This window comes from Phascolarctos cinereus, unplaced genomic scaffold, assembly GCF_003287225.1.
Source record: "Phascolarctos cinereus isolate Bilbo 61053 unplaced genomic scaffold, phaCin_HiC Scaffold_5;HRSCAF=322, whole genome shotgun sequence".
Lineage (NCBI taxonomy): Eukaryota > Metazoa > Chordata > Mammalia > Diprotodontia > Phascolarctidae > Phascolarctos > Phascolarctos cinereus.
The window spans coordinates 402,250,262-402,277,601 of NW_027555958.1; the positions used below are offsets into that span (position 1 = coordinate 402,250,262).

At 38.6% G+C, this 27,340-nt stretch overlaps 2 protein-coding genes and 1 pseudogene across 2 annotated transcripts in view; 2 read left to right on the forward strand and 1 right to left on the reverse strand.

Annotated features, from left to right (window-relative positions):
• SWT1 (SWT1 RNA endoribonuclease homolog) overlaps window positions 1-6,652 on the reverse strand; it is a 136,293-nt gene extending 129,641 nt beyond the window's left edge. The window contains 1 exon segment of the mRNA XM_020984402.2: window positions 6,525-6,652. The gene's annotated coding sequence lies outside the window, so the exon portion shown is untranslated.
• A 63-nt stretch (window positions 6,653-6,715) lies between these two features.
• TRMT1L (tRNA methyltransferase 1L) overlaps window positions 6,716-27,340 on the forward strand; it is a 57,206-nt gene continuing 36,581 nt past the window's right edge. Inside the window, 8 exon segments of the mRNA XM_020984403.2 lie at window positions 6,716-6,841; window positions 6,844-6,892; window positions 6,895-7,030; window positions 7,032-7,213; window positions 10,661-10,810; window positions 14,408-14,521; window positions 22,165-22,278; window positions 24,472-24,536. Of these exon segments, the coding sequence (XP_020840062.2) occupies window positions 6,803-6,841; window positions 6,844-6,892; window positions 6,895-7,030; window positions 7,032-7,213; window positions 10,661-10,810; window positions 14,408-14,521; window positions 22,165-22,278; window positions 24,472-24,536 (849 nt within the window). The 5' untranslated portion in view covers window positions 6,716-6,802.
• Window positions 13,119-13,655, forward strand: LOC110206864 (large ribosomal subunit protein eL21 pseudogene; annotated as a pseudogene).

Below are 27,340 nucleotides of genomic sequence, written 5' to 3' on the forward strand. Positions count from 1 at the left end.
GTCTTTTGAAAAGGGGTACACCTTGGGGGGCAGGATAGGATGAGGGGAAATATACTTAGTTTTTCACAACATGACTACTATGGAAGTGTTTTGCATGACTGCATATGTATAACTGCATATGTATAACCTGTAAAAAAAAAAAAAGATCACACAGAAGAGAACTTGGTGATTTTTGAAAAAACCTCTCACAATACATCATTTCCCATAAAAACATACCTATATTCCCAGCTACCATACGTTTGGCTAGCTTGTGGCATGAGGTCCTCTAGTTTTATTACAACCCTTGACACTAGAGATCTTTATAGAAGAAGGTTTTCCATTCCTTTTAGTAAAATTTTTTCAATTAACAAACATTTACTTCCTATTCCTCCCACTTTCCACCTTCCTGGCTGGAAAGAAAAAAAATAAAATTCTTTTTTGTAACGGCTAAGAACTGGAAATCAAAGGGATGCCCATCAATTGGGAAATGGCTAAACAAGCTGTGGTATATGATTGTAATGGAATATTATTGTGCTATTAAAAAAAAAAAAGACAAGCAGAAAAAAACCTGGAAAGACCTACACGAACTGATACAAAGTAAAGTGAACAGAACCAAGAGAATGTTGTACATAGTAAGAGCAATACTGTTCAATGAAGAACTGTTTTGGGTTTGGGGGGGTTTTTTTGGTTAGGCAATGGGGTTAAGTGACTTGCCCAGGGTCACACAGCTAGTAAGTGTTATGTGTCTGAGGCCGGATTTGAACTCAGGTCCTCCTGAATCCAGGGCCAGTGCTCTATACACTCTGTCACCTAGCTGCCCTCAATGAAGAACTGTAACTATTCTCAGCAATACAATGATCCAAGACAATTCCAAAGGACTAATGAAGCATGCTATCTGCCTCCATAGAAAGAATTGGTATTGACTGAATACAGATTGAAACATGCTAATAATAATATTAAATAAATAAATAAATAATGAGAAATAGAAGGAAAACAGAGGGCCTAAAAGTACCACAGTACCAGATTTCAAGCTATATTACAAAGCAATTATCACCAAACCAATTTACTACTTGTTAAAAATCAGAGTGGTCAATTAGTGGATATAACATCTGAAAGTAAACAAATGTGGCAGTGTAGTATTCAACAAACCCAAATACAAGTGTCTGAGGCTCATGGGGTGATGGTACCTGGACCTCTAAAAGGAAAAGACTATGTCTTTGAAAGCTAAGGCCCTTGCCAGCAGGAAGTAGTTCCCCTGAATTTTTCCACACAACCCAGTCCCTGGTGGTCTGCTTCAGGCATCTGGCCCATCCCAACCCATCCAGTACTCAATAATCCTTTTAACTGCCCTTTCAGTGTGGCTCTCCAACCACCTTAACTCAGTTCATTGTATGCACCTGGACCACTCCAGGCTATTTACCCACTCCTTAATCCCATCCAGATCTTCTGTCTTTTCTTGTATATAAGTACCAATCTTACCCCCATTAAATTACAGATTCACTCAGAATCTAGCCAGCTTCTATTGGCCTCACAAATAAATCTTGACATGTTGACTGAAAGAAAAAAAAAAAAGAAAAGGCATGCACCTGAGGGTGAAAATCAACTCTGACTGGTTAATGAGAAAGAATTAATATTATGAGGTGAGCTATATTCCAATGAGGGTCTTGGGGTATGAAACACTGAGCACCCAAATCTTGGTCAAAGAGATTTATTAATTTCCGTATCACCTGCCTGACAAAAGGTAGAATCCACATTTTCTCAGACCAGTCAGAGTAAACACAATGAGCAGGAATCCACTAAACCTAGAATTTCTTTAATGTCTTTGATCAGATCTTAGCTATCCTGGCTGGGTATGAGTAATATTTCCCACACTGGCTGATTTCTGGATGAGCAACAGAAAAGAATCCTTGGTCCTAATTCAATAATTAAGCACTAATACATGAAAGAAATAATCATTTCTCTCAATATAAAACTGCTTCAGTGGGAATGAGGAGGCTTCATTCAGTAAATGTGAAACTTAATCCAATCCTTGATGTTTTCAAAATTCCTACTTCTCTCCCCTGTGCACATGATATAATAGGGTCTTAAAATGAAGAATCAAACTTCCAAACTCCCTATAGCACCTGATCCCTTAAATATGACTGGTCCAAGGTTATAACAGATTGCTAATGTAGTATAAAGAACAAGTTTGGGAATCAGAGGACCAGAGTTCTAATCCCAGTTTTGTACCTGTACCCCCCACCCATACTTTTTCCTCCTTCTACTTCTTTCTGGGCTAGACTTGTCCTAATTTTTAAAATACGGATTTGTACTAAATGATCTCAAGAGACCCTTCTAGTATTAAATTCTATGATACTAATGATGAGGATGGGAGCTAAATCCTAAAAAGGAAAAACTTTGGACTTTCCCACATGGCCAAATCCCTAGCGTTTGCCTGATGCTATAATCCCAACAACTGGCCTTTCATTGCGGCTACATTCAATCTCCCCTCCACTGTCTTACTTCCCTATGCCCGCCCCTTAATCCTAGCTAGGTTCCATTGTCCAGGTCCCAGGAGTTCTATTCACCCCAGCTTACTGGCCACTCCCAACCAGATCTCCCGAGGCCCCTCCTCCCACCACCCCAAACTACTTGGGCTAGATCCCTCCCACAGGCTTTCTGTATAAAAGGTCCATCTTGTCTCCATTAAGATGCTCTGATTCTTATAATCTAGCCACTGCTCAGATTTTCACAATCTAGTCGATAGCCCACAGATGCTCAGATTCCTTAAGAGTCTGCCTAATACAGCGAATCTTCAATAAACCTTGTTTTTGGCTGAAAGAAGGCTTGGGTCGAATTCTTTTGGCCAGGACCCTCATGTCATGATTTTGCCACTCTGAGGAAAGGAGTAAATCTACTGCACTGGTTTTTCTCTTACTGTAAAAGTCACTGAACAGAATTAGATCTAGACCTTATCACAATGATCTAAATATATTAAGTAATGATAGTTATTATTACATATTCATCCAGCCTCAGACTTATATTTCCAAAATACTAGATAGTTAACTCTTTGAACATTCCCATGTTATTAGTCAATAGTGTGATTCCACTGTTAAACAGTGAATTAGGGGCAGCTAGATGGGGCAGTGGATAGAGTACCGGCCCTGAAGTCACGAGGACCTGAGTTCAAAGCTGGCCTCAGACCAAACACTTGACACTTACTAGCTGTGTGACCCTGGGCAAGTCACTTAACCCCAACTGCCTAAAAATAAAAAAATAAAAAAACAGTGAATTAGCTACAGAGCCAGATATAGAACATAAAACTTCTTGAGAGCCCTGAACCTGGAGCCAGCAAAAGTTGAGTTCAAATACTTAGCTGTGTAAGCCTGGACAAGTATCCTAACCTGTAATATAGACATTTAACCTGTTTGCCTCAGATTCCTCATTTGTAAAATGGCAAAAGTTATAGCACTTACCAGGGCTGTTGTGAGAATCAAATAAGGTATTTGTAAAGCACTTAAAATGTTGTATAAATGTTGACTATCATTTGGCTCCCCATGATTAAAATTCCTTTGCCACCATGCTTCACAAAATAGTTTATGTTTCTATGAATCTGATAAAACAGCATCCTCACCAACTAACAATTGTATAGCGCTTTTTACGTTTGCCATGTTGTAACAGTAAGGTGTTACAGGCTGCGCAGCACTTATAATTTGTTTCACAGGTTCAGACCTGTACCCACAAAGACACATTCCCACTTTTCCTAGCATATAAATTATTTAATAATGATAATAATCATAAACCTATGTGCACATAAATGTGATTACATATGATTATACAATCTTAGAAACAGACTATTAACAGAAAGATAGAGAGATAAAGAGGAAGAAATACATCACCAATCTGAGGAAGCACCAACTCCTGAACATCTGGCTGGAGGTGCCTTTATCACAGCCCTCGGGGTCTCGCTTGGAAAAGTCCCTACGGCATAGCGTCTTCTCCAAGGGGAAACTCCCAGTCCCTTTCCTAAGAGAGACCCTTTTTATCACCTTCCACAAATAAGGCAGGAAGCTCAGGAACAGGTGATTGATCCTAAGGACCTGAAAGTTTAGGCCGAAACTCTCCGATCTCATGAACAATCTTTGTTATGTCAAACATGTCTCGGGTCCATACCCAGGAACTGGCCAAGTCCCTGGATGTTTACCTCAAGATCTGTTTTTTAAGGAATAGTTCTCCAAGGTGGGTCTGGGTTGAAACAAATCCCAGAACAATATGTTAGGAAGTTCCTAGGGAAGATCTTATACATTAACCCTTCACATGTATTTTATACACATGATCTCATTTGAGCCTAGAAACTCTGTAAGGCAGGTATAACAGGTGTGAGTTTCATTTTATGGATGAGGAAACAAGCTGAGAGGTTAAGTCACATAACTCTTAAGTACCCTGGAATGAGAGCTCTGAACTTAGGGTCCAAGGGCATGAGTTCAACTCTCAGGCAAGTCACTTCTTTAATTCTTCATGCCACTGTACTTCTCCTGAACATGAGGGGTTTGGATCAAATGTTCTCTAAGGTCCCTTCCAGCTCAAACTTTATGATGCTCTAAGATGAACCCTAAGAGACAGCATTTAAATCCAAGCCATCCTAACTCCAAGCAGCAGACCCATCCAATCACAAAGCCAAAAGACAAGGTCAGCTACATCAACTCTATCCCATCAATCCAATAAACTTCGTTCTTTTTGAAGAGGGCTCTCATGGCAGGTGGGGGTGAAGGAAGTGCGGAAAAGGAATTGTGGGGTTGCTCTTTTTGTTTGCCTAGCCCGGATCTAATTCTGTTCAGTAACTTTTACAGTAAGAGAAAAACCAATGCAATACATTTACTCCTTTCCTCAGAGTGGCAAACAAAGCAGTCATTTCAGAGGTCCCTAGAAATTCTTCTTTCTTTTTGTTCCCCTCCCCACACTGCGATCCCACCAAAATGACCTTCTCACTGTTCTCTTCACTCCAGACAGACTGGCCATCTCCAATCTAGGTGGCGCCTTTGCACTGACTGACCCCTACACTTGAAATACACTCCCACTATATAAGACTATATAAACGCTAGCTACCATTTATTATCATTATCATTATTATTATTATATAAGATGCAACTCGGGCATCATCTTCCATATGAAGCCTTTACTGATCCCCCAACTGCTAATTCCCTCATTCCCAAACCACCTTGTATTTAACTACTTTGGGTGTGTATAGTTAAATGAGTATATATGTATACACATGCACTGAGTAGTATACAGATATACATATCTCTATACACACACACCTACATATACCATTATATATACACATAATAATCATATTATGCTGTATATTTCGTTATATGTGCTTGCATCCCCTATCCAAACGTATTGTAAGCAGGAACTGTTTCATTCTTTTTAGTGGTATCCCCAGCACCAAATACACATGGCACCTGGCACAAAGTAGGCTCTTAATAAATATTTGTTGATTGAAGATTATATAGTTGGTGAAGTAAAAGTAAAATAGCGATAGAAGACAAAATCACTGGGTTTGGAGTCTGAGAAACTGAATTCACATTGGCTAGTCTCTTCGGGCCTCAGCTGCCTCAGAAGGCTATGACGTCTAAGCTCTCTTTCAACTCCGCATCTTACAATCCAAGGTAGAAGAGGCCTAACATTTTCGGAGCCACTGGGGGAGGGGGGAAAGCACCCTTGGGAGGGTTACAAAGAAAGAGAAATCCCATACGCCACGACCGCGGTACAGACCCTCATCACCTCCCATCTGGACCACTGACTGCCACAGCCTGCGGGAGGGTCTTCCGGCCTCTCGTCTGTCCCCACCCCAGTCCATCCCCGCCCAGGTGTCAAATCAATCTTCCTCAAACGCAGGTCTGACCCCATCTCCCCAATCAGACCCAGCGCCCTCCGCCATGCTCCCCACCCCACCCCAACCCGCAAGCATCCAGGCTAAAATACAAAACACTCGACTTGGTGTTCAAAACCCTTCGTAACCTGCCGTTCCACCTTCCACCTTCCCCCCCCTCCCCCGTCCTCTTTGATCCAGGGCCGCCGGCCTCCTCGCTCCTCCTCCCCCGAGGCATTCCATCTCTCCGGTAGTCCCTCCGGCCAGGACCTGGTCCTTCCTCCTCTCCCCCTCCAGGCTTCCTTCAAGTCTCCGCCAACGCCCCCCCCCAGTCCTCTTTAATCTGGGTGCGTTCTCTGAGTTTCTCCCCCAACACATCGCATCTTGTACATACATACAAGATATAGTCAGCACCATTAGACTGTAAGCTCCCCGAGGGCGGGGGCTGTATTTTTCCAGGAGTGGGTACTCTGCCAGTCACAGGAAGCTGAAGGAGATAGACCAACAGGAAACACCGAGAAGAGGGGGTGGGAGAGGGCGAGAGTGACTAAACTCAACCAACAATAAAAACAAAAAAGAGAGGCTACCTGACCGAAGAGGGACTTCTAAGTCGTCACCAGTGCTGACCCAGCCTTGGGGGGCCGCAACCCCGTCACACCTCAGCCCCTCTCCCCAGAGACGCATTACTCACCCCAGCGGGCTACAGCGCCGAAGGCCCAGGCCCCTACAAGGCGTCTCTCTGCTCCAATGCCCCCTGGGAATTGTAGTTCTTTCCTAGCCTTCCCGGGAAGCTCGCGCGCAAGGTTTGTTTTGGTTTGCTTTGCTTTGCTTTCCCCTTTCAAGCTTAGAACACCACCCTCCCTCCGCCTAGGCCTCCTCACTCACTGGCCTCGCAGTGCAGCCTGGGTGTTGTAGTTCGTTCATTGTTCAGAGGGTGAAGAATAGAATCGGAGTGACTGTAAACGTGCCATGGAGACAGAGCACTTTTACTTCATTGGCCAGTGCTCCCCTTACGTCAACACGCAGGGGCGCGTGGAAGCTTAGTGTGCCCCAGGGACTGGGAACCTCCAGGATCACGGAATACCGGTGTTTCCCCTCGGTCTCCGCCTGAGCAATTTGGGCACCCTCCTCCATTCTCCCCACCCTACCCCACCCCCGCAAGCATCTTCCGCCCCTCCGCACCTCTACCCCCCACCCTCCATCGCGTGACCGGTAGGGAGCAGCGCCGCCGCAGAGCCCCCCTCGGCGCCCCCCGGCCCGAGACTGGGCTGGGCGTAGAAGTGGTAACTATGGAGAATATGGCGGAGGAGGCGGCACGACTGCCGCCTCCAGAAACGAAGCTCGAGCTGGAGCTGGAGCCGGAGCCTGCTGCGGAGAGCAGTAAGGGGAGGGGCTGTGGGGTGATGGGGGCGGGTCGATGGGGTCCGGAAGCCTTTCAGACTTGGGGGAAATTGAGGCAGCACCACGTGCCAAAGAAGACTTGGAGTGGCGCTTGCGGAGCAGCCCGGCAGGCGGCCAGTTGAAGGGATAGGAGCAACAGTAAGATGATCAGTTTCCTCCAAGCCTGAATTTATATGTGTGTATACGCACATGCTTTACACATGTGTTTATCTGTGCGCGCGTGTATACACATACATGTACCACGAATTAAAGTTTGCTTAAAAAAAATTTAGTATTCTGATCCACACAACGACCCTGAGACTTAGCTGCTATTATGATCCCCATTTTATAGACGGGGAAACCGAGTCACAGAATATTTGAGGCACAATTTGAACTTTGGGGTTCTGAACGTCTGAACCCAGCGCTCTGTTCACTGTACCATCTAGCTGCCTCTGAAATTTGGAGGCATCATAAAAGGGCATTTTATTTTATTGGCTGATTGGGTTTGAGGAGGGAAATAAGAATTGATCATCAGACTTGAAGCCCCAAATGAGTAGTTTCCCTGACAAGTTATTGGATTTTCATCTTCCTCTGAATCTTTTGAAGATTTATATATATTAAACACCTTCAGTCTACTGGCTACCACAGCACTTAGCTGGGTCAAGAAGGTTCTGTCCATTTTATTTCACCTTCTCTTGGTGGTAGTGAATGTAATGAATGGATGTAACAAGGATGCATTATGTCTACAACCACTTATTCAGTGCCTACGTGCCAGCCACTGAGCCAAGTCCTGGGAATACAAAGAAGAGTGAAAAAACAGCCCCTGCCATCAAGAAGGTCACACTCTAATGGTTTAGGCTGTTGAGAATGTTTATATGTATAGCCTTTATAGGTTTATAATAAATTTATCTTTCAATTTGCTCTTAACAGTGGTAATTGACTGTTTAGATTGGCTTGCCATGCTGTTGTGAAGTTTCCCTGCTTTTAAAAGTGCACATTTTCTATGTATTGGGGTTTTGGTGCATGTGGATAAGGGAAATAAGACTTATGTAGTTTTTTCTTATTAAAGAAAACTTTTATAAATCTGAAGAAATCTCATATAAAAGGTAGGCACTGATTGATTGAACCTGACTGTTTGGCTAGCCCTTCATTCACTACAACTGTTTGCGGCCCTGTTGTGAGGAGTTAATATTGATAGTTCCTTGAACTCAATATGTAATTGAATTTTTGCTGTACATCATAGTAAGCAGGAAACCAGTGATAAATATGGGTATAGTTAAGACTGGGGCTGGAGGAAATAAAAACAAGTAAAATCCAAAAAAGGATACTGAGTAGGGAGAGCCATGAAAGAAATGGAAAAATTAATACTTGGTGATTTACCACTCACTGTCAAGGCATCAGTGTAGTTTCCTACAAGTTTGTTGAAAAATTTGTTTTAGCATCTCAAGGAAGAGGTGCTACATAAGCATAGACAAATAACTGGTTATAAAAAAGATTTTCCAAAATTCATTCATTGGAATTTGGGGTGCATTTTCTTATGACGTTGATATAAATGATGATTGTAATCTCAAGCTAGTTCTCAAAAGCCCATTTATTCATTACTATAGATTAAAGCCTCTCAGATTATGCTATGAAATGACTTTGGGCTTTGAAAGAGCACAAGCTAGAAAGGCTTGTAGAGGCTTGGCAGTGCTGTTACTCAAGGAATAATAAATTTAATTCAGTATTAAATGTTAATAGCATTGAAGATTAAAACTGCACTGAGACTTTTGGGACACCCTGTATGTCTGTCTAAGGAGCAGCCTAATTAAGTTTAGAAAGATTTATCACCAGTCTGGTTTCACTGATGAATTTTTTCAGCCTCTGTAGGACAGTCTACCAAGTCATAAGGGCTTGCAATGCACAGTAGTGGAGAGAATACTCATACAGATGAAATCACCAGTTCTTGAAATATTAAAGAAGTTAATGAAATAATGTATATTTACAGTATTCCAAAATTATAAAACTCCTGGTAGGATATGTGTAATTCAATAAGGTAAACGGTTGGCTTGAGTTTATTTATGAGAAAGTATCTTGAACAGTGATATCTAAAGAGGAGGTTGGCCGGAAGTCATGTTGGGCTTCCTGAAGAATCGAAGAGAAGCCCTCAATTGATGAGCTTAACATAACTGTCAGAGATCATGAAGTGATGGGAGGACCATCATGGCATATACCAAAAGATGACGAGGCAGTTGTTCATCCTTCGTTTTTGAAGAAGACCAGTGACGTCATGCAGTGATGTCTTGACTTACAGTGAAATTGGATTTAAGTAAGGCAGAGTTGCATAGTCATCAGCCTCACTCTGTCTTTGAGAGTCATCCAAATCCAGTGGCAGGACAAAAGTCTGGACAACTGGCAGTGGCCTGGGATGCAGTGGATGACCTTGCTCCACGGCGCCTGCTTCATCTGTCTTGGTGGCCATTAGAAAAATTGTTCTTATCCACCCATTCCACTGTTTTCACACGCTTGGGGTAGACATCCCCCTAACTCACCATTAGGTTTGAGGACTGTAGGTTACCCTCAACCTGAGACAGTTTGACCAGGGTGTGACCTGCATGCTACAGCTTCTTGGAGCCACAGGTGAAAGTTGGGTGGGAATTGGATGAGCTGCCATGAAAGGGGCTCAGCAAAGCCTCATACCGGAGGCATTGTCCTCCATGAACCCCCTACGTACACTGACAAGGCAATAAATATCCTTATAGTATACAGCAGCAGTTCTAGAGGAGGTTTAGTTGCTGGTAGTCGGTCAGTAACAGAAGCAGTCCCAAGAACAGCAGCAAGAGTACCGGTAAGAGGTACTTCAATATTACCAGAAGCCTTAAACATGGCAAGCAAGAAAGACAGCGGCTTGGTACACTATTTGCTCCCTTTGCTCTAACTGTAGCCATATTAAATCTGTCTTGAGGCAGCTCATTGCTGTACATAGATCTCAATTCACATGTTGCCTCTGAGACTAACCAGCTGTGTGACCATGGACAATTCATGTAACTTCAAAGAACCTCAGTTTCTTCATCCAGAAAATGGGAATTAGCAGTGCCTGTAGCACTAACTTCACAGGATTATAAGGCCAATATGAGATAATTAATGGAAAGCATTTGCAAACTTTAGATTGCAGTATAAATGTTATTTGTGGGACCCTGGACAAATCACTTAATCTTTCTGACCCTTAGTTGCTTCATCTGTGAAAGGAAGAAGTTGGCCTAGAAAGTCTCTGATGTCTTTTACCTTTTTAAATTCATAAATTATATGGGTATTTGAGTTTATCTTATGTAAAGATTTTGTATTATGTGATTAAGAGAAGAAATTTAGAATGAAAATTTTAAAATGCATTGGTTTCATAAAATGCTTTAGTTAATATCAAGCACTTAACTGGCTATATAAACAAATTTGCTTCTCATCATTCTTTAGATGGACTAATTAATCCAATGAAATTAAGCAGCAACATTTATGATAAAGATGTTGTATCTGAAATGGAATTGAAGACTGGTGAGAAAGAAGCAGAACAGGAAGTCCTGAAAGAGCCTTACAGCATCCTGGCCTCATCTGATTTATCAAGAGGTTTGCACATCAGATTGTGAAATTATGGTGTAGAGTAGGAAGTGATTGTGAAGTATTTAAGTCAGATTCTTTGTTATCCATGGTCATACATCAGCAGGTTTGAAACATCTTGAAATATTTTTAAGTATCTTTCTACCCAGTGCTTGTAATCTTAGAATTGTGTTTTGTCCTTTAATTCTGAATTACTTTGTCTATCTTTGTTATCTAAATATGAACCCCTATGGCTAACATAATATAAAGTACCACATATTTACATAATACTCTGTATTTCATGTGCACTGGATGAGTCTTGCAGGAGAATGTAAGATCCATATTATCTTTTTTATTACCAATTTATTAGACTAAATTTATATTTGTGGAATAACTGCCTGTATTTTAAAGAATGGCTTACCTTGTCTACTAACTGTGTGACCTTAGCCTCTCCGGGCTTCAATTTCATCATCTGTAAAACGAGAAGCTTGGACTGTGTAATCTTTATGTAACATAATAGAGATCATGAAGTGATGGAGAACCAGAACATGCCAAGAGGTGATGAGGCCTTAAACACATCCTAATAGTATAGGACTATGTGGAGTCTAAGGTTTCCTAATAGTCAATGCCTTCGAGTGCTAAAAGTCTATAAATGGAAGCTTCTGACCAAATGAGAAATGATCAAGGTATATAAAAATGTACTTGTGCACAAGGAATTAATTCTGAATCTGTCTCTGCTTGTGATCAATTAAAAAGAAATTAAGACCTCTGCAACTCTGGGTTGATGGTTTAATTTTAACCAGTTATAAAAATTAATCCATTAATTAATTAGTCATTAATCCATTGTGCTTCTATGGTTATGATATAGACATCATCAAGAAAGACATTGGAAACAAAACAACATTACTTTTATATGGAACCATGGTATATTTGTACCTGCACCAGGACAAATTAACATAATACTGTCCTGTTGTTCACTCTCCTTACAAAACATGTGACAGAGCCAGAAAAGATCTAGATAAAGCCAAAGGCTCTAGTAGTGAAGAATCAGGAAAATAAGCAAAAAGATGAAAATTTTTGGAATATTTGAAACTTCTAACAAGTATTCTTTGTGTTTGCTTATTTGGAGTCTCATATTTCCTTCTAATGATTAATAGACTAATGCTGATTTGGGGGAAAATTAGCAAGTACTAACACTGAAAAAGAGATTGATTAGATCTATTTAATAACAGGCATCTAGTCAGATGTCTGGGGCTGGCAGCAACTAGCAGCATTAAACAGATAGGTTGCTATGGCAGTGTGCAGAAGAAGTTTTCAGAAGTATCCATTGCAGGACTCTGTTTCTTAACATACTTGACATAGCCTTTACGTACTAGTGTGTATGAAAGCTAGGAGATATGCTTCAGTGGCTTGTAAGGATTTCATTATCTTTATTTTCCTCCTGGAAGCAATCACTGAGTATATTAAATGCAAACTTATTGCCCATCTTACAGAAAAGGTTGAAGGTCTCAAGAAGTACTTCTTGCTCAGACTTAACAGAAAGGATGAACGAGTTACTAGACAGGATAGAAAGAAAAATCCAGAAGGGGAAAGTAGAAGAAAATAATTCTAAGGAGATGGAAGGGAATCAAAAATAGGGTTAAGAGGTCATCAAGAAAAACCTGATACAGAGGGGGGAAAAAAAGAAAATCAAAACCACTAGAGCTTCAAAAAGATGTGGCTCTCCTGCCCCATGAAATGATAAGATGGACTGATAGGGACAAACAAGTGTTAAAAATCCTGACACTGACCCCAGGAAAGAGAGGACGTGTGGGACTGGGTGACTTGCTGAGGGATACAGAAGCATAAAGGAGGGACAGATGCACTGAAAACACCTGTACTTTAAAGAAGTTTAAATTTAGAATGAGTAAAAGGGAGCGCCAGCTTAGGCAAGAAGGTTATATAAACTTCAAGAACTTGTTACACTGAGTTGGGACAAAATTAAAATGCCTGTTAGCATTCCTGTAAAGGGTCATTAGTAGACATTCAGACACACGAGGATCCATTCGTGATCTTTTAAGTTTGACCTCAGGGAAGACCATCATGCTTGCAAACAACATAACTGCATGTGCTGATACAAAAGACAGTGCTGAAGGCTGTATAGATGGCGCATCTAACCATGTCTAAGAATCCATATGTTCTTCATTGTTCCCTATATGGTGGTTAAAAGAGCAGAAAAGACATACTTACATGTACATTGTGGTGAAAGTACAGACAAACTTAGAAATGTTTTAAAGCTTTTTGTATAGCAAACAGATTAGGAATTAGGAGAAAAGTATAGGTAATAATGTGGTCATTTAAAAAAATATATCTTGCTTTCCACCAGTTCTGCCATATTTGAGTTGCCAAAATGACGAACACAAAAGGAAAAAGGAGAAGGACTCGATACATGTTTTCTAGGCCCTTTCGAAAACATGGTGTTGTCCCTCTGGCTACATATATGCGAATATACAAGAAAGGTGATATTGTAGATATCAAGGGTATGGGCACAGTTTAGCAAGGAATGCCCCACAAATGTTACCATGGCAAGACTGGACGGGTCTATAATGTTACTCAACATGCTGTAGGCATTGTTGTAAACAAACAGGTTAAGGGCAAGAGAAGTAATGTTCGTATTGAGCATATTAAGCATTCCAGGAGCAGAGATAGCTTCCTGAGTCGGGTAAAGGAAAATGATCAGAAGAAGAAGGAAGCCAAAGAAAAAGGCACTTGGGTTCAACTGAAGCACCAGCCTGCTCCATCCAGAGAAGCACACTTTGTGAGAACCAGTGGCAAGGAGCCTGAGCTGTTGGAACCAATCCCCTACAAATTCATGGCATAAATGGCTGTAAAATGAAAACAATAAAAAATTCTTGGGTTAAAAAAAAATATATATATATATATGTATATATATATATATACATATATATATATATATATATATATATATATATATCTTAACATTTATATGGATCACTTTAAGGTTTGCAGAGCCTTTTACATCTAATTCTCAGTAAAGTAGAGAATGCTGTTAATATCATTCCTAGCTTACAGGGGAGGAAACTGATGCTAAAGATCAGGCCCATGGTCAAGATTTAGGAGTATTTAGAGGTAGAATGAGCACACGGGGTTCTTGACTTCAAGGTCATCACAATCCATACATCCTACTGACTCAAAAAGACTATCCGCCACAGGTGGAGAGTCTACTTATTAAATTTCTGTAATTGGCTTTTAAAACCAGGCCATGTTCTCTCCTTACTAAGCATGGTATCAGTTTACCTTCCCGTCTCAGCTGATGTTTAGAAAATACAAACTCTCCTTATTAGTAGTATAAGTAAAACAATTAGGTAAATGCAGTTAAAGATGTATGTAGTGTTTTGCACCCTTTTGTATTTTGTAGCATACTTGTTAATTTATAAATTTGCTGAATTGTACTTGTAATTTTACTATTTGGTGATGAAAACACAGCTATCTCCCAGGAGATTGGTGAGGAATTATGCCATAGAAAATGTGTGAAGTGCTATGTAATCTAGTTTAAGGGGGCTAAAAATTGGGAAATGTCATTAAAGTGCCCCTTTCTAAGTCATTCTTTTAAATGGACCCTTTCAGAAAAACACATCTCAATTCAAAGACAGCTGATTGATCTAGAGAAGTTAGCTTACCTGAGTGAAGGTGAATCTGCCTCTGCCGTGTCCTCGTCGAACACAGACCAGCTTGATGCAGGTATGTTTGCAGCCACAAGCCCTTCTATGACAGGTTTGATTTCTTTCTATATTGTTTTGTCTTTATACTGAATTGGGCCTCTCAAAGAACCTGACAGGTATAAGCTTCATTGCTTGTTGAAATTTTTGTAACAGACATTAGAAGCAGAGTATAAAAAGGTTGCTTTTGCTCTCCAAGGGCTGTCATCCCCAGTTCCATACATTCCAAAACTGGGTAAGTGACTATATTCTGCAGTAATCTTTAGCCTTCTGGATGGGGTGGGGGGTGTCTTTCCCTCAAAATCTAGCAAAAAAATTGTTCCTCAGGAAAAGTTCTCAGTAGTCTTTCTTTGGGTCTACAGGTATTTTTTTTTATTCAACAACTGAATGTAACAGTAACATTACCTTTTCTTGTTGACTTTAAACCCACATGTTGATACCTTTGCTTGTATGATCTCTCACTTGTGATTTCTACTAAAGATTAACTGTTATCAAATTTCCTACATGATTTTTGAAAAAGGAAACAGCTCAGGATACCTTCTAGCAGCAAATTTTTGTGGCTCTATGACAAAATGTAATGCTTTTCTTTTCAATTTGCTTAACCTATTAGGAATTTTTTTTTTAGTCTTTCATTGAAATGTTTCTATATTTCCATTTAAGTAGCCTCTTCTGGATTTATATAATGCTGTGCTAAATTACCACCAGTGTTGTGTAGTAGCTCTCTGAAGCTGACAAAGGCGTCATTTTTGAGAGTGAGTTTTCATACTCAGCGTCTTCCAAGTATGAATTTTACAAAGTCATGTGACCTGCAAGATCCAGATTTCAATGACTTTATATGTAGGTGACAGTGGGGAGGAGACAAAGTACTTGTTATAAAGAAACACATGACAGCCATTCAATTTAGGTATTTTATAACTTAATTATGAATGATTGTCATGTGTTTTCTTGTAAGAAATACTCCATCCTTCTCTCCCTACCATATATAGCTGTTGAAATCTTATCTTCTAAAATCTGCTGCAAATGCAGTATCCTTTACTAACTGTGTAACCCTGAGCAAGTCACTTAACCCTGATTACCTCATCAAAAAACAAACAAACAAAAAAACAAATGCAGTATCCTTCCTGAAGCTTTTTTCCCCACCAAAAAAAAAAATTATAAATTTAACTCACTTAACAAACAAATAAAGTATGGGATTGAATCCCCAATAAAATCATAGCCTGTAATCTATATTTTTTAAAATAATGATATAAGCTTTAATATAACAGTTTATTTGTTCTGTGACCCATCCTGATCTTTCCTTCCTTGTACTTATAAAATGTTGCCAATGTTTTATTTCAGCTAATTAAATATAGTTGTGCTTTGTGTGTGTGTTTTTTCTATTTCTGCTATCTTCTCTTGGCATTATTTCATATAAGTGTTTCCATATTTTCTTGTATTCTCATGAATTTTTTTCTTTGGCCCCTCTCCCCCCCCCCATTAGAAAAGTTCTATGCTTTCTTTGAACCGCTTTAGTGCTCTGCTTTTGTGGCCCAATGTCTTGGGCTGATTACCCCCATTGTTTCTTGTATACAAGTTATATCTAGTATTCCCTACTAAACTGTAAATTCCTTGGTGGTTTATTCATCTTTTTATCACCCATAGCATTTAACATGAATCTTGCACATAATAGACACCCAAATATTTGTTGAATTGAATTTGCTAAAAAATCATGTTCCAGGTCTACAAGAGCTGGAGACAAAACAGAATTGAAACTCAGCCTCTCAGGAGTGAATTAGCGAGTGAAATGAAATGCCCTGAACCCAGTAGAGAAAAGAGGGAGGTATGATAGACACACCTTCCTCACCCTTTACCTCTTCCATGCTTCTAGATCTTTCTATGTACCCTGTTTGGGAGGGGGAAGGATCTGGGGAGCTGGGCATGAGGGTCCCGTAGTTCTGGTGGTTATTAGAATGTCTGAGGGGGAAGAAGTGAAAGGAAACAAAGGGTAATAATCTCTGCCATGACTTGTCTTATTCCCCCTCCAAAGATAGACAGTACCAAGCTAGGTATTCTTCTTATGTAGTACATTACAGAAGCCAGGATCAACAAAGTATTTGTGGTAGGAAATTCCTTGCAGTCAAATAACAAAATCATTTGTAGGAACATGGAAATTCCTCGATTTTACCGAACACTTCATGCTTCGTGGTAGTCACTGTGGTAGGTGGTAGTCACTTTAATAAGGTTTTGCTTGTGTGTGCTAATAATATTTCTCCATTTGTTTTGTATAGACAGATTAGTTAACTGCTTTCTAAGGAAACAAATTAGCTCACTAATTTACAACATGCCCTTAAGTTATATTCTTTATGTAGGAGAACAGAAATTAGTGTGCCTTAGGGATGCAGTTTATGGAAAACACAAAGAAATACTTTTCAAGCATCTTGATGAGAAAAAGCAGTTAAATTTTGAAATGTATTGTGAGCCATTCAGCTTTTTTGTTATTGTTGTTGTTAGTATCAAAAAGAGTAAAAATGACTCTGTAAATAAGTTTAACTTGTTTTTGGTTTAGAGCTGTTATTTGTTCTGTGCAGAGAACTTGCAGAAAAATTTCCTCCACTGATGCAGATTGGCTCTTGCTCTCCATCTCATAGAGTTAAGTGATTTGCCCAGGGTCATGCAGCCAGTTTTGTCAGAAGTGGGACTTGAACCCAGGGCTTTCTGACTCCAAGGCCAACTCTCTACCTTTTAGGCCACATTATGTCTTACTTGTTTTATATGTATTTAATTACACATAAGCAAAAATAACAAATTATCTAACTTTTTGAAGAAATAGCACATACTAACAACCTCTTATTTTTCAGAATGTAGAAAAATTAATTTACTAAATTACAACCTATCCTTAAATTACAGTTTTTAAGAAATCTTGTTCTCCAGCTTTTAGATGTGGTAGCTTATGCTAGCGTTTTCTAAAAGTCAGAAGATATAGAAAAGTGTAGCCCCATGGTCTCTAAGAACTGAACACAAAACAGAATTATTTCTTGGAAATAAATTAGCAAGTGAAATAAAATTCTGTGAAGCATCAAAGAGGTGATGCCCAAGTATTCCTTGCCCCTTTTCTCTTCCATGGTTCTGGTTATATTGATTGCTTTATTGCTTTTTGGGCTTTTTTGGATTGAGGAGTAATTTTAAAGACTGCCATGTGACACAGTGGCATAGACAAAAGGGTGAAAAGAATCATCATCAAGTCCAGTAGTGGTTTTTAGTATCCTTATGTTCCATTTCTTTTTTTTTATTCTTTTTTGAAAATAAAAGCCTGTTTGTAGGTTTCTCTTTGTCCCTCAATGTTAAAAAAAAATTTTTAATATTCTATGCCTAAAGAATAAACAAAAATGTTAATAGAATTCTTTACAAATACTTTTGATGATAGCGCACTTAAATTATAAATGAGTGTTACATTGGAAACGATGTTTTGGTTTGAAAAAAAAATTTTAATTTGGAAAAAATAATTTAATTTTCCTACTTTACAATAAACCTGACTTGAATTTAAAATAAAGCCCATGAAATTTGTTACCCTAACTTTTGGTCATTTGCCTTCTATAACTATGATTCATTCCCTGCCTCCTTTTTCTTTTTTTTCATTTCAATTAAATATTGATTCTAATATGATTTGTCAGTTTATTTCTCTATGAGGCAGGTGTTTTTGTTGGTCCTGACTTTTTCTAGTGATGGGAAATTTTCCTTTTATTATTAGACCATGTATTATTTAAAGACCTTAAAGATAATGTAACCCAACACTTCCATTTTACAGCCAAAGAAACTGACCCCAGAGAGTTTCAGTTCTTTGTTCCCAGTCATTCAGCTAGTGGTTGAGCAGTGACTAAGATTCTGCTCCTGCCTGATTCTCAGGACTGGGCTCTTTCACTGTTTCATGCTAGCTTCTTATAATCCTAGTGTTTTAAGGATGATAATGGCTATGTTACAGTCTTCTATAACATTATGGCTAGGCACTATTTTACATTCAAATATAAAACACCATTCCTATGCACCAGAAGGTTTTAATCTAGGGAGGAAAGATTGATCTCTCAAACAATTAAAATAACTAAATGCTAAGCTGTTTACTGAGTATAATTTCAATAGTTCAAAGAAAAGAAGAAATCAAAGTAGGCTAAAGTAGGTAGAGAAGACTTAATGGAGAAATGGACAAGGGAGAAGGAGGGCATTTGGGGTAAGGAAATAGCTGGAATAGCAGGGCAGGGGTAGGAATATACAAAGTGTGAGAGTATAGGAAGGAAACCAGCTTTCCTAAAGTGAAAGTTACTTACGGGGAGTAGTGGAAAAGAAATTTAGTCAGGTTTTGCCAGCACAAGACTATGAAGGACCCTGAATACCAGGCTTAGGAGTTTAAACTTAATTGAAGGAGCCATTCTAGAATTTTGAGCAAGAGCATGGTGAGCTAAAAGGCATATTTAGAGGGGCAGCTAGGTGGCGCAGTGGATAAAGCACAGGCCCCGGAGTCAGGAGAACCTGAGTTCAAATCCAGCCTCAGACATATAACACTCACTAGCTGTGTGACTGGGCAAGTCACTTAACCCCAATTGCCTCACCAAAAAAAAAAAGAAAGAAAGAAAGAAAGAAAGAAAAGAAAAGGCATATTTAGGAAAATTAGCTTTAGCAGTGACGTGTATACTGAATTAAGAGAAAGACTGGAAGGAAGATCAACTGCAATACGATTGTAATAAATTACAACAAGGGTGATAGTATTGGGAATAGAAAGGAAGAGGTAAATCTGAGAGATGTTTCAAAGAATAAAAAAAAAAAACCAGAAACATAGGATCCTGAATTTAGGATGAGAAGGGACCTTGAAAGCCATTGACCTCCACCTTTACACATGGGAAACCAAGGCTGGGAAAGATGAAATGACTTGCTCAGAGCCAAGATTTGAAGAGTGCTGTGCACCGTACTGGGATGGTGAGGATAGGATCAGTCTAGGGCTAGGAGAGGACGGGTAATTTGATCTTGAAAAGTAGGCAGTACTTTTAACAGGATCTAGATCAGTGGGGTCAGACACAAATAGAAATGATCCCTGCAGCCACATAGTGACTTAGAAAACCGCAAATTAACATTGCCTGTGTTGTATTTTTATTTATTTTATGAAACCTTTCCCAATTTTAATCTAGTCCATGGAGTTTAACACCTGTGGCCTTGGTCATTTGTGGGTAAAAAGTAAAAAAAGAATTAAATTGAACATTCATCTTGCCTGCCATCAAATAACAGTATTTAAAAATAGCTAACATTTATATGGTGCTTATTATGTGGCAGGCACAATGCTAAGTGCTTTACAATTATTATCTCATTTGAAATAAGTTACTCTTTACTTTTAGTTTTTCTCACATCAGGCATCAGTCAATCTAAACAAAAATTAAATGCCCAAATCACACATATAACTCATTACAAATAACAAGAATTTGGGAAGTAGAAATGGGAATGATGTGCTTGTTCATCCAGCATGTACTAAATCATACATGACGCTTCTGGTTGGGCCAGCTCTGAGTTTAACGCCTTTGCCACGGGCAGCTAAGACTTTAAATTGCAGAAAAGGATATGGTCTGCATTGGTAGAAGGGGTTTCCTCACTGGAGAGTTCCTTATGCCAATGGAATCATAGGACCAGTCTCCATTCCATGTCCATAGACAGACATACAGAGTGACTAAAGATATACAATTAATATTTGGATACTACTATGTATTTTTTTCCCAATAGATGCAAAAGCATTGTTTAAAATGCAACTTATGCAGTGCTATAAAGGACCAGATAAAGTGCTGTAGCCGTTCATTTGCTGCTGTTCTAGGTACAGTGTGGATCCAGGCATATTGCTAGCGTTTATATTCAATAATAATTATATTATTAATCTCATTACATGCCCCATTCCTAAGACTAGACCCAAAGAGCCCCTGTAGTTATCATTCTACATCCTTCCTCCCTCCATCCTCAACCCTTTACATTCTGGCTTCATCACTCAACTGAAACTGCTTTCTCCAAAGATACCAACTATCTCTCAGTCACCAGACTTTATGGTCTTTTCTCAGTCCTCTTCCTTCTTGACCTGTCTCCTGCATTTAATATTGTTGACTACTCTCTTCTGGATTTTATGATGCCGCTCTATCTTGGTTCTTTTAAAATAACTGTCTGACCATAGCTTCCTAGGCTCCGGCTAATCATCCTTATCATCCCACCTTCATCTCCATTTGTGGGTGTTCCCTAAGGCTAGATCATGGACCACCTTCTTTCTATATACTTTACTGGTGACCTCGTCGCCTCCCTTGGGTTTAGTTATCTCTTTGCAGATGACCGACAGATCTGTATGTGGAGCATCATTTTCTCCCCTAAATTCAATCCCACATCCAGCTTCCTGTTCAGCATTTAAACTAGATATCCCCAAATCATGATGTCCAAAGCAGAACTTGTTATCTTTTCCCAAAAGTCCACCACCTTCCAAACTTTTCCATTTCTGTCAAACATACAGCTGTTCCTCAGCATTTCTCTTGCTCTACATTTTCCAGTCAGGTGCCAAACCTTTCAACCTTTGATCTCCCTCTGTTTATATACCCAGAACCTTAGTTCACTGCCTCGTGTCTGGACTGGTGCAGTGGCCTTCTAATTTGGCCCCTTGTATCAAGCCTCCCTAATCCAAACTATCTTCCACACACTGTCAAAATATTTTTCCTCAAGTGCAGAGCTGACCAGTAGTATTCCCCATTCAGTAAATTCTAGGGGCTTCTTTTATTGCTCCTACAGTCAAGTAGAAGTTTCTCTGTTTATCTTTTAAAGCCCTTCACAACCTCACCCCAACCTATGTTTTCAGACTTTCTAAGTGTTTACTCTTCTTCTCAGTTTCTCCAATCTATCTACCTGCCCCCTTTTTTCCTTATACATGACACTCCATCTGTCATCTCCTTGCCTTTGTACTGGGTATCTCCAATGCCTTCTTACCTCCCTCCACTTCATAGATTCCTTTATACTTCATGTATCACCTTCTACATGGAGCCTTTCCTAGACCTCTTAAGCATCCCACTTTTCTAACCAACTGGTATTTGTTCAGAATATATTCTGTATCGCTTTATATGTGATATATGTACATGTGGTCTCCCCTAATAAAATGTGATATCCTTGAGAGTAGGAATGGTTTCATTTTTTTAAATCTTCAGATTTCTAGTACCTAGCACATAGTAGGTGCTTAATAAATACTTTTTGGTTACAATTATAATTTCTCCTCCCTAAGGATCCTCTCTATGTTTAGCAAGTGTGTCGGTTATTGCCAGTTCTACCTGTATGAGAGAATTGTTACTCCTTATAAGCCCAACTAAGGAAGTGATTCTCGCACTAACTTACCAGCAGGCAGTCATAATATGAGAAGTGCATGCAAGATACTACAAGTACCATTCTTTTCCTTCACTGATGGCAGCAAAAATATTAGCTACATATAGGGGAGGAGCTAGGTGATAAAGACAGCTGAAAATAAGAGGTCCTGGACAGGAGACTGCAAATGTCACATAACTATTGGCAAGGACCCCAGTGATGAGGCTACCACAAGGAAAGGCTGTTACTTGGTGGCAGAAGTTTCAGCTGAATTATAGCACAGTTCTATTCTTTAATAACTGGTTCATTTTTTTTATGTCTTTTCCTTTTTAGCTGGTAAAAAACCTTGTCCATTATGCCCTGAGGAAAAATTCAAAGCTTGTTATAGCCATAAACTTCATCGTCACCTTCAGAATTTACACTGGAAAGTTTCTGTTGAATTTGAAGGTTTGTAATTTCAAAACTAATTTTTTTAAAAAAAGATATTTAATGTATGTGATACAGCATTTAGTGCCGTATTTGGGGGGAGAGGGCATATTTTTAATTAAGCATTTTCAAGATAAAGTTACTGCAGCTTTTTTGTCACTTAATAAAATTAAGTAATAAATGAAAAATACAGCTTTACAAGAATTTTCCTTAATAACTTATTGGAAAATATTACTATTTCTAACATTTTTGATCTAGCAGTGTAGTCTCAAATACCTTAGTGCATAAATTTGTATAATTTTAGATATGTTAACATCTTAGGTTTTTGTTAGTTTTTAATAAAGAAGTCTAGATTCTTAAGGAAAATATAATTTTCCTTTTTTTGTTGAATTGGATTATGGCACAAATGAATTAGAATGAATGCCACAAAGACAAGACAAACATGTTTATACACTTTTTGATTATAAGGAAAACAATATCGTAGTCAAGAATTAGGAGACTTGAGTTTTAGTCACACTCTAACGCTGGCTGTGTGATCTTGATTGTCATTTAACCTGTGGACCTCTGCTTCCTTATGTTCGGAATAAAGATTAAGCTATGTGATCTTCCAAATAAGTAGAGCTTTGTAAAAATTAAAAGTGCTACCTCAGCAAGAATCATTTCCCATCACTGAAAGTCTTCAGAGGCTAGATCACTACTTAGGGATGTAGAAGCAGTTCCTGTAGAATCTGTCGTCCTTTCCAGCTCTGCAGTTGTGATTGTAGTCTCTAAGTTCCCTTCCAGATGTATGATTCTAGTTTGCCATGATTTGGCCAATCAAAATGAATTAAAAAAAGAAAAACCTTCAGCAGAGAAATATGCACTGCTTTAGGTAGGAATGAAAACAGCTACTTACTTGTCAAGTAGAGACTAATAAACAGAGAATATTTGTGGTTTTGGTTTGGGGGATTTTTTTTGTTCTTATGAATGGCATTAGGTTTTTCTTTTTAATGTTGCTTAAACTAGCTGCCTTTCTTCTCAGCTATTTTTTTTTCAAGCTTCACATAAGCAATGACTTTGTGATGATGGTGGTGAAATTTGTGACTGCTTGCTTCTAGAGAGTAAGTAGAAAAAGGAGTTGAAAGTGACTGAGTATAGGTAATTGCAAGAATGGCTTGGTCGTCAACAGAACAGAAATAAGAAAGGCCTGAAGAAGAACTAGTTGACAGGAAAGATGATGGAGTTTAGTTTTAGACATATTAAATTTAAGATGTTGTAAGGATATACATGTGTAGATGTCTAATGGACAATTAGAAATATAGAACTAGAGCTCAGTAGAAGTCATCTGCATAGCATTAATAATGTAAACCACAGGAACAGAAGAGATAGTTAAGGGAAAGAATACAGATTTAAATAAAGAATGGCTGTTGGGGAAGTGTGTTCATTTAGGATCTAGGAGAGAAAGAGGAGGGAGTAGACCCCAAAAAAAGCCATCAGAAAAGGAAGGAGTTTCAAGAAGAAGTGAAAGATAGTTAAAAGCATCATATGGTACAGAACTGTGAAGGACATTGAAGAATTTTATTTTTGAGAGCAATTCCAACAGAGTGGGCAAAGCAGATTAGAAATGAGGAAGCTGAAACCCAGGAAGGGTTGTAGCTTTCTTGAAGTCACCCAATTAGTTGGTGGTAGAGCCAGGATCAAAACTCAAGTGTCTTGACTGTATTCTGCTTTCTCCAGCACACATGCAAAAAGGAATTAATTTAATTAATGGTACAAATTTGATCATGATTCCAGTTAGTGAATTTGCTATTATCTCTTCCTGTATAGCTGAACATTTGGGCTTCAACCACACATACATGTTGAACTCCCTCTCTAAAGTCCTGTTCTAACCATGATATGGAGGTAACCCTGGGTTCTCCAACCCTGGGTTATGGCAGCAGAGCACGAATTCTAGTAGGTCTTAACAAACTGGAAGGGCTTCACACATTTGCCCACCAACCAGTTGTATGCTTGTTATACAAAGTACAGTCTAGATAAATTTGAAGAGCCTCATTACTAGAAGGCTGGCCTGGCAAGTGATAAAGATTCATTCTCCTTGCCCTGTCAACTCATGAAACCATCACCCAAGTTACTGAGGAATTCTGAAGTACATTGGTTTGAGGGAGTACCTAAAGTGAGTTCTTTTGAAAAAATTGAAGTATATAATGTTTATTTAAAGACCATTCTCCATTTTAGGTTACAGGATGTGTATCTGTCACTTACCTTGTCGACCAGTGAAATCAAACCTCATTGGAGACCAGGTAATAGTTTTTGGGCTTTTTTAGAATAATAAAACTTGTTTTGTTATAGTAATTCAAGTTTGTTTTCCTTTCCTAAGGATAAAAATGTCAAGCCTCATATTTCATAGTTTACTTTTCCTATTATATAGCTAAGACTTTTAAGTCTTGTTTCCATTTAATTCCTAGCATTATATTGGATATAATTAAAAAGCTATTATAATTGCTATTTAGGTTTCCACAATTTTTGTTGTCTAGCTGACAAATTCCTCTGCTATCCATGAATTGAAAATTAGGAATAGAGATAAGAACTAGGCCTGTGATTTCATTGGTATAAGGAATTTCCAGGTGAGGAAACTCCCTCTTACCAATGCAGGTCAGCATCTTCAGTGCAACTTAAAGTCTTAGAGAGTTGTCTAGAATTTTCTAACTAAATCAAAATGTAATTGTGAGATTTTTAACAAAATAAATAAAAATATAGTACAACATAATGTTAATTTGTTGTTTTCTAAGTCAGTATGCCCCCTGCATTTTTATTTGAACCATTTCTATTTGCGTTTGTCTTCACTGACCTATAGCGCTGAGAAATTAACTGACTTGCCCAGGGTCACATAAACAGTATGTGGTAAAGGAAAGTCTTGAACCCAGGTCTTCTATCTACTAAGCCATACTGCTTCAAACTGAAAATCAGTAAAATTTTGCTTTTTTACTTTTTGGTGAGGCAATCAGAGTTAAGGGACTTGTCCAGGGTCACACAGTTATTAAGTGTTAAATGTCAGAGGTCAGATTTGAAGTCAGGTCCTCCTGGCTTCAAGGCCAGAGCTCTATCCACTGTGCCACCAACTGCCCCTCTAGTAGTTAATTATTAAGAATATAAGGGAAAACGTATTTTTAATTCTTTTAAATTTTGAATGTGAGTTAAGGAAATAACTCTTAGAGTTAGAGAATGTTTCATTTCCCTCATTTAAATTAAATTATACAAAAGGAAATGATTTTAATTTTTTTAATTCTCTTTTGGAATCTTAGTGAAATATTTATTTCTAATGTTATAGGAGTTGAACCTTTTGTGTACATAATGTTAAACAATTTATGTCTCTTAACTTAGAGAACTCTAGAGAGTTAACTTCAAAAATTAGTTGAAACAACAACTTCAACAGAATTGTAGGGTATAAAGTAAACCCACATAAATCATCACTGTTTCTATATAATATTACCAACAAAACCTAGCAAGAAGAGATGGAAAGAAAATTTCACTTAAAATAACTGCAGACAGTATAAAATACTTTGTAGTCTACCTGTCAAGAGACACACAGGAACTATATGAACACAATTAAAAACACTCTCACACAAATAAAGATCTAGATAATTGAAGAAATATTAATAGCTCATGGATAAGCCAAACCAATGTAATAAAAATGATACTACCTAAATTAATTTGCTTGATAAGTGCCATACCAATCAAATTACCAAAGAATTACTTTAAAGCTAGAAAAAAATTCATAACAAAATTCATCTGGAAGAACAAATGGTCAAGAATAGCAAGGGAATTAATTGGGGGGGGACAGGAGGGAAAGGGGAGGAAGGGGGCCTACCCGTACCAAATCTCAAACTAGACTACAAAGTTGTAATCATCCGAACAGTCTGGTATTGGATAAGAAATAGAGTGGTTGATCAGTGGAACATGAGTAGGTGCACAATATACAGAAGCAAACGATCTAGTGTTTGATAAACCCAGTGATTCTAGCCATTGGAGCGAGAACTTAGTATTCAACAAAAATTGCTTGGAAAACTGGAAAGTAGTCTGGCAAAAATAGGCATAAACCAGCATCTTAACATCCTATACTAAGATAAGCTTAAAGTGATTACATGATTTAGACATAAAGGATGACACTGTGTGTGAGATCTACAGATGGGGAAGAGTTCATGACTAAACAAGGAATAAAGAGGTTCACAGGAGGTAAAATGGATAATTTTGATTACATAAAATTTAAAAGTCTTTGCACAAAGCCAGTGCAGCCAAAATTAGAAGAAAAAGCAGGAAACTGAGGGGGGGAAATCTTGGCATTAAGTTTGTCAAATAAAGGTCTCATTTCTCAAATATATATAGGGAACTGAGCCAAAGCTATAAGAATAAAAGTCATTCCTGTACTAATAAATTGCCAAGAGATATGAATAGGCAGTTTGCAGAGGAAGAAATCAAAGCTATCAATAGTCATATTAAAAAAAGTTCTAATTATTAATAATAATAGAATTGCACATTAAAAGAACTCTGAGGTACCACCTCACACCCATTAGGTTAGCTAAGATGACAGAAAAAGAAAATGACAAATGCTGGAGGCTATACAGGAAAATAAGTAATTCTCTGTTGGAACTGTGAACTGGTCCAGTCACTCTGGAGAAAAATTTGAACTATGCCCAAAGAGCTAAAAAACTGAATAATCAGGGGGAGTTGGTGGTGTACCGGCCCTGAAGTCAGGAGGACCTGAGTTCAAATGCGGCCTCAGACCGAACACTTGACACTCACTAGATGTGTAACCCTGGGCAAGTCACTTAACCTCAATTGCCTTTAAAAAAAAAACCCTGAATAATCTTTGACCCAGAAATACTGCTATCAGGTGTAAACCCCAAAGAGATCAAAGGAAAATTACCCATATGTACAAAAATATTCATAGCAGTTCCTTTTGTGGTAGGAAATAATTGGGAACTGAGAGGATGTTCAGTGAATGTGGTGAAATACTATTGCGCTGTAAGAAATGATGAATAGGATGGTTTCAGAAATGCCTAGGAAGACTTATATGAACTGATGTAAAGTGAAGTGAGCAGAACCA